General features: G+C 42.2%; 1 protein-coding gene across 2 annotated transcripts in view; it reads right to left on the minus strand.

Annotated features, from left to right (window-relative positions):
- LRRC28 (leucine rich repeat containing 28) overlaps nt 1–3,863 on the minus strand; it is a 29,402-nt gene extending 25,539 nt beyond the window's left edge. Inside the window, exons 1-2 of one of the 2 annotated variants that reach the window (XM_075207693.1) lie at nt 3,761–3,863; nt 3–226 (exon numbers count right to left, since the gene is read on the minus strand). In XM_075207693.1, the coding sequence (XP_075063794.1) occupies nt 3–170 (168 nt within the window). In that variant the 5' untranslated portion in view covers nt 171–226; nt 3,761–3,863. Of the gene's footprint in view, nt 1–2; nt 227–3,622; nt 3,740–3,760 lie in introns of those variants that run through there. The other variant, XM_075207694.1, reaches the window with a different exon arrangement.
- Nucleotides 3,864–8,258: the final 4,395 nt, after the last annotated feature.

Below are 8,258 nucleotides of genomic sequence, written 5' to 3' on the forward strand. Positions count from 1 at the left end.
ACCAGTGTAGTTAGAGAGTTCCTTTTCATATAAAGTCTCTCAAGATACTGAAGGCCTTCATCCTTTAGTAGTTCCAAAGGAAAATGGTTTAAGTTGCGATAATTTAAGAAGAGATTCTTGTGTCTTTCCAGCTTGGCCACAGAGATAGTCTGGCAGAGTTCAGAAGCCATGTTTGGCTGGGATCCATCCAAATGGACACACTGTTCGCCAACATCTCAAATCATCTCTAAAATCAGGAGACAAAAAAAAAAGTTAAATGGCAAGATTACATTGCTATATAGCTAATGCATATATGATGTTCCCTTCCTCCCTGAGCAAAACCTCAAAGAGTCGCACACTGGAGCAGCAGATAGGAGATGGCGGGAGGGCAACCACCAGGTGAGGGAACAGGAGGGGGTGGTGTCCCTTCTTTCAAACCTTTCTAGTTAAAGCCCTTTGAAAAAAGGAGATAGAGGCTCTCATGTAAAGTGCATGCCACTTAGATGATCCAGAGCTAATGAATCACACATCCCTCTTATAATACATTGGGTTACATGTTCACCAAAAGAATAATACAAGTATCTACAATGTTAAATATGAAAGAAAGATCTGGCAAATGCTTTATTAAGAGAACTCCAATGAAGTTACATTAAAGTATTAACGCCCTGACCGAAAATTAATAAATACATGGGCTGGGGCACAACAGTGCATTGTTGGGATAAATTGGTTAGGGGCCCAGCGGATGCCACTTCAGATCATGGGCCCCATGCTCTTCAAAAAGAAGAGCGGGGTCTCGAGCATGCGCTCTCTGGCACATGCACTGCTCAGAAGGGCAGAGAAGGGCCTCGGGGATGTGGAGGTCTCAGAAGGAGGATGGGAGTGACCTGCATGCCTACACCCACTGCACATGGAAACGTTGTCCCCATGTCTAGCACTGTCCCTCTGATCAAAATACTTTTGAATATCAGCAGATCTTAAAGCAGGGCACTCTTCATTTAGATCTGCCAACATTCAAAATTATCCTACTAACTAGAGTCACTGGTGGGGTAGCTTACAAATTAATTCACCAAAACATGCTCTAAAATAGTTTTACCCGCTCCCAGACATTTTCACAAGACCGACCCCTGCAAATGTGCAAAGTCAATAGATAAATCACTATTAGCACATCACTGATGTACAAGCACATTTTTCCCTGATGACCATTTTGGCTCTTTAGAGCAAACAAGCAGTGAACGTTTGGCATACCCCCTCCCAACTTGCTTTGCACTTAGCCGTTTACAGAGTGTCAGCCAACAAGTCAGGAGGAGGCGAGTATCAGATGTCCATATCAGAGCACAGCTGCAGGAACAGATGCCGGGACACTATTGTGACTGTTTGTCAGTCTACATCAATGTAAAGAGGCAATGGACTCAAAGAAGTTGCTTATCCTGAAATTTCCACCAAATAAACAAGAGCTCTTGTACAAAAAAACAAATATTCTGACTTTCCCTTTTTGTAGCCCTTACATATTTCAAATAAATGCAGTGAATTTTTTTTGCTGTTGGGTAATACAGGATAATCGCTTGTGGGCACTTCTAAAAATAATATATATATTTATTTATATTAAGTAAGCTACAGGACACGTTCTTAGAAAAATATAGTCAATAGGCCTTAACATTAAACAGTAAGATTAACATAACTGTGACGTGGCACAGTCTATATATGTGAGCAAATGTTTACCTAAACTGGGGGGACAGAAACATTTGGAAATGGGAAACAGACATATAATCCAAAATTCTCAGGAGATGTCTTATAGGCACCTTAGTTGATGCTCCAGTTTACTTTACTATTTGTACTGTGTATTATGCTTCAGACAGACATTTTGTCTTCCTAGTTATATTCATCACCCTGCCAAAAATGTATGGTATTTACAGTTTTGTTTGCATGCAGTACTCATTTTTCAAGGTTATTTACCAACTTTGCTCAAAAGGTGCAAATCTCTGCTAAATGCATAGCAACCAAATGTTAGTATGGTTTTAGCAGAGATTTGCACCTTTACGAAATGTTCATAAGTTTCTCTCATTAAGTAAGCAAACGTGACAAAGTATAACTTGCATCGTTTGTAATAAAAGATAAAGATTAAAATCAGTACTATCCAGTTTTTTTCACATATGGTAGGCTACAAATGTTACCAATACGGTACAGGCTTGCTGGTTGTGTTTTTGAGTTGTGTCATAGAAAAAAAGTTACACAACACAGGCGATCTGACCAGCAATATTTTTTTATATTTTATATACTTAACTGCAAATTACAGCAAGCTATTTATTAAATTTACAAGTCAATCTAAGATTTATTTATTTATTTTTTAAATCCAGGGAGAATGCAACCTTAGTATACAACTACAACAATCTATATAACACATGTCAAAAAAGTTTGGCACCAGTAGTAAAACTTTAGTGGCTCCAGTGCTGCAATATTATGCTATCAGGCCACATAAAATGCATTTATTGTCTCTACACGTTCTCAGTCAACATCATTTTCAAATATAACTACATCTTTACCTTAGTGTTTAACAGAGTTAGCATACACCTCTGGATGATACAGTCTAGTAGTTAACCAGAGGAAGGTGCCTGATGGACATTAACTGTAGTGTAGTATGATTGGACTATGAACAATAAAATCATGTCAAACTATTGCAAGCACGATAATTGATTCAAGTATTAAATATATTCACTGGCTTAATAACTAATGTATTGACCGTGATAATCACAGGCATAATCATATAATTTTTACATACAGAATATCTAAAATGTGATGATTGCATCCACAATAATAAAATCATATGATTACATAAACAAATAGTGTCATGCAAGATAGTTGCATGCATAATATTGAATGATTAAATTAACAAATAATCTCATATATTAAGATTGCATGCACAATAAGGCTCGTTACACACTACAGTGTTTTCAGCCAATTATTTGGTCAATCAGACAAACGACCGTTCGGCCCAATATTGCATTAGTGTGTACACTGGAACAATGAACGATTAGCGTTCCAAAGCACACAAAATCATTGATCGATTTTTTCAAACTGACTTGTAAATCTTGTTCAGTAATGGAACAAGGTCATTTCAATCCTGCAGTGTGTATGCGCTTATGATCAGGATCTCCATAGAGTTTAGAGTCAGAATCTTTTCAGCTGATGGTTTTGACAGTTGAAGTGCACAGTAAATCTTGTAAAACATGTTTAGTGTGTAGTGCACACATGTATCTGCATGCTGATCAGGACTTTTTTTTTTATTATTATGTGGTTGGTAAATTCGTTATTGATAACACATCAGGAGAAAAGGTCTGTAGTGCGTATCTAGCCTAAACTAATGTATTGATGATTGCATGTACAAAAACCACGTTATACAAGATTGCATACTCAATATGCTCTAGTATGATGAATGCATGCACACTAATCAAGTCATGTCACGTATGTTTACATAAACAATCTCATGTATGATGATTATATGCACTGTGTAATCCAGTCAGTGATGTAACAAATAATCTCATGTATGATCACTACATTTGCAATGACCTAACGTAAGTAGGATTGCATGCACAATAATCTAGTGATACATGCCTGCATGCCTAATAGTGCCATGTATGGTCCTTACATTTACTCATATTAGTGTAACCCCTGAATGGCCAGCCTGCTTCCCCCGATATACAGGGCACAATAGGTTACTATAGAGCGTAGTACCGACACAAAGTAACAGCCTCCCACCGGCACCGACAGCACATCACACACTCACCCTTTTATTGCTCTTGAAGACCAGACAGATAAAGTGGCCTCAGCCATAAAACCCTCCACCTGATTGGTCTTGGGGGAAGTGCTGTGTTACGGTTGGTTGGTACACAAAGTAGGTGGGTTTACCGCGGACCAATAGTTTTTAGGGTAACATGTAACACCTTGCTAACTAAACACTTATTGGCTGCAGGTCACAGCGCTACTACAGATGGCATGTTTCCTATTAGCCCAGGGCTTCCACTAGGTACTTTGTTTGGCTGCGTATTATTGGCTGTTAGGTGACTGACAGTCTTCAGCACCTATAGTCATTCACAATAATAATTGGGAAAACAAAGCTGTGTCTTAACGACCGGCATAGTCCCACGCAGTCACGGCGGTCAGTTAATGCCACCAGTAGAGCTAATGGCTTCTCTTTCTCACTGTCTCATCATTGGACTAGGCTTAGGCTGCCGGTGGCGGGCTATGCTGGGAGTCGTAGTTCCACAGCACATGGCAAATAGCTGGTAATAGCGCACTGCAAAGTTGACGTCACATGACGGTAGCCGGTATGGGCAGGAGAACTGGTTGCCATGGGAACAGCTCTTTAGGATTTTGTGACTTGCACCTTAATAATATTTTCTGTATTCTGAAAATAAATAGCTAAATTCAGTTTTAAAAAGTCATCATCATCACCATTTATTTATATAGCGCCACTGATTCCGCAACGCTGTACAGAGAACTCACATCAGTTATCAGTTTATTATCTGAGGCATACACATAGGGTCATATCGCTGTATACTAGACCTGGGGTTATTGTTTTACCTGGTCACAATCCATTAGCAAAAGTGCATGTCATTCATATAATGTGTTACCAATGGATGGATCCCTTTAATACAGTACACAAATTTGATGTGACCTATAGCAGTCAGTCATTTAGTCAATAAATAAATTACTTTCACTAAAAAAAAGATAATTCCACCTGCTAATTGATTGCTGTGGGCATATTCTGCACATTTGCACCATATTAGTACATCAGACGTGTCAAACTTGCAGGCTGCATGCTGCCCACACGCTTATTTTTGTAGCCCTACATTATTATGGGAAAGTAAGTGGAATGCTGCCTGTCATTTATTTTATTCGGTTAAAGTACTTAAAAATTCACTGAATACGACAGAACAGTTTGTTGTGAGTTCAGTCAACTTTCCCTGTGAAAGTCACGTGCGCACCCCGATTCCGCTCATCTCTCTCCACCCATGCTGTATGTTGTTGCACGCAGTCAGGACAATACGCTTTTGTAATTCAAGCGAACTGCTTGGTACTTGGTAATCTGTGACTTTGTGCTCAAAACGTTATCATTATTCGTTTGGTAAGTTAGTGTCCAAGTACGTTTATACGTAAGTTTGTCGATTGTTTATCGATGGTTATTTATCTCTTTAGTTTTCTTGCTGCACACACAATTTTGGACTTTGATTCTTTGGCATACTTGCCAACTCTCCCGGAATGTCCGGGAGACTCCCGCATTTTGCGAGAGTCTCCCGGACTCCCGGGCGAGTGTGGCAATCTCCCGAATTCTGCCCACTTCACTAGGAAGTGCCCACTTCCTAGTGAAGTGGGCAGAATTAGATCCCAAACGCCGCGATTCCCGATGAATCGCGGCGTTTAGCCCCGCCCCCCGCTGTCAAATGACGCAATTTGCGTCATGACGTCACAGGGGGCGGGGCCGAAATGACGTGATTTTGGCCGCCCCGCCCCCTCACGCCCCCCTCCACTGGCTGGCTCCCGGAAGAGAGCTGAAGAAAGTAGGTAAGTATGTTCTTTGGCCCAATTGGGGTTTTGAGTTTGTCATGAGAGTAGTACATGAGCACCATATTGTCTGTGGTAGCTTAGCATGTGAGGTTACGGGGACATAATACGAAATCCCCGGGCCACATAACAAAATATGTAAGGGGGGGCAGTGATCCCTGTTCACCCTGCTCTGCTCTTATGAGGAACTGAAAGCTTAAACGGGGCCACAAAGCAAATGTGGTGCCTCCTCCGATGCTCACAAAAACAGAGTGGGGGCCGACGTAACGATTTGAATGCATTAAAGGAATGACTTGGCTAGAATTACAGTTATATTTTTATTGAGTAACAGCAGATTGGTATTGTTAGCTCAGCCAACCGTTGGTTGCAGGGGCGGGCTGGGCAGGGGGATATATGCCCCCTGGGCCGGACAAAAAAATATTATTTTGGGCCAGTCCCTACAGTCATACTAGGTGGCTGGCCCCTCCCCCGGGAGGGGTGTCAGATTGACACCTAGTGCTCAGCTCCTCCCAGTAGCACCCCTCATATTATTTGTTTTAGGTTAACCCTAAAACAAATAATAACCTTATTAGTATATAGTGCGAAGCAAAAAACAAGCCCTTTTGCTGGCAAAAACATCAGTGGGTGTATTTACTAAACTGGGGTTTGAAAAAGTGGAGATGTTTCCTATAGCAACCAATCAGATTCTAGTTATCATTTATTTAGTAAATTCTACAAATTGACAGATAACATCTGATTGGTTGCTGAGCAGGCCTGTTTACTCCACTGTATTCAAGGGATAGCCTCCTGTCTGGACTCACTCCAGGACTCCTTGCCTGATTCCCAACCTGCTGTCGTCACCTTCAGGAGCTGGTCCTTCCACTTCAGCTCCTGCGACAGTCTCATCCTCCTCTTTGCGGCTGCCGACACCGGAGAAGTTTGATGAAGACCCTAAAAGATGCCGGGGATTTTTGAACCAATGTTCCAATTCACTTTGAATGTAATTTCCCTCCTAAACACTCTAAGGTTGCTTTCATCATCTCACTACTCTCTAGACAAGCCCTGGAATGGGCCTCTGCCTTACGAGAGCATGATGATCCCCTTCTACAGAACGTCTCATCGTTCACCACAGAGTTTCGGAAGATATTTGATGAACCGGGCCGGGTTTCATCCGCAGCCTCCAGCCTCCTATCCCTACGCCAAGGTACCCAAACTGTTGGACAATATGTGGTTCAGTTCCGCACCATGGCTTCCGAGCTCAAGTGCAATAATGAGGCACTTGTGGCAACATTCTGGCAGGGACTCATTGATCGTATTAAAGATGAATTGATGTCCCACGAACTCCCTGCAGACCCTGACACCCTTATTTCCCCATGTATTAGGATTGATCTTTGCTTCGGGGAATGAACCCAAGAGAGATCTTCTGCCAGACACTTTGTTCCCCGCCTTGCTCCTCGTTTCCAGAATCCGAATCCGGTTTCTTTGGATGAACCCATGCAGATCGGACGATCCCTGCTGTCCCCTTAAGAAACGTGAGAAGGTTAAAATAGAACCTCTGTCTATTTTGTGGGGCGGCTGGTCATCTATCTATAGCCTCCTGTCCTAAACGACCGGGAAACTCTCCCTCCTAGTCGGTGACAGGGAGGCCGTTCTAGGAGTCAGACTTTCCGCTCCCTATTCCACCTTGAAACCAGATTATCTGATGTCAACTTCTCTGGACACTCCTAGTGGCCCCTTAGTGACCTCTGCATTCGTGGACTTCAGCACTGCCGGAAATTTCATCTCTGCCACCTTAGTATTGCAACTCTAAATACCTACCTGAGATTTGCTTCAGCCGTTGTTACTTACTGCCGTGGATGGTAATCGTGTCGTCAACGGTTCAATTTCCAAGGTTACTTCTCCTGTTCGGCTGATGGTAGGGGTCTTGCCTTCGGAATGAATTGAATTCTTGGTATTACCCCAGTCCATTAATTCTGTCATCCTGGGTCTCCCATGACCCAGATTACATGCACCTCCGTTTGATTAAGGTTCTGCACGGGTCACTTCCTGGGGTTTCCGATGTTTCAAGAGATGTCTCCTCGAAGTAAAACCCAAGATGTGGAATACTTCCTCTATATCTTGTCAAGTGCTTTCCCCACAACTGGAGGTCCCAGCTCCCTATACCTCCTTTCGGGACTTCTTCTCCAAAGCAGCCTCTGAGATTCTTCCCCCGCATTGTCCTTGGGACTGTCCAATTGATTTGTTACCTGGGAAGCCCATTCCCAGGGGAAGAATTTAAGCTCTCTCTCTCTCCCTGAAAATCAGGCTATGTCCCAGTACATCACCAAAAATTTACAGCATGGCTTTATCAGAAAATCCTCCTCATCTGCTGGCACAGGATTCTTTTTCTTTAAGAAAAGAGATGGTATACTACGCCCCTGCATCGATTATCGGCAGTTAAGCGCCATTAGTGTTAAAAACAGGTATCCTCCTCCCCTTATTTGTGAACTGTTTGATCGGATCAGTGGCTCAAAAATTTTCTTGAAATTAGCTCTATGGGGTGCTTATAATTTAATCCAGATTTGTGAGGGGGACAAATGGAAGACTGCCTTTAGCACTTGTGATGGGCACTATGAGTGCCTTGTCATGCCCTTCGGGCTCTGTAACGCCCCAGCAGTGTTTCAATCTTTTGTTAACAAAATCTTTCAAGACCTTCTCTACAAGTCAGTGGTAGTATATCTGGATGATATATTAATTTTCTC

The sequence above is a fragment of the Mixophyes fleayi genome, chromosome 4 (genome assembly GCF_038048845.1).
Source record: "Mixophyes fleayi isolate aMixFle1 chromosome 4, aMixFle1.hap1, whole genome shotgun sequence".
In the NCBI taxonomy this organism is placed as follows: domain Eukaryota; kingdom Metazoa; phylum Chordata; class Amphibia; order Anura; family Limnodynastidae; genus Mixophyes; species Mixophyes fleayi.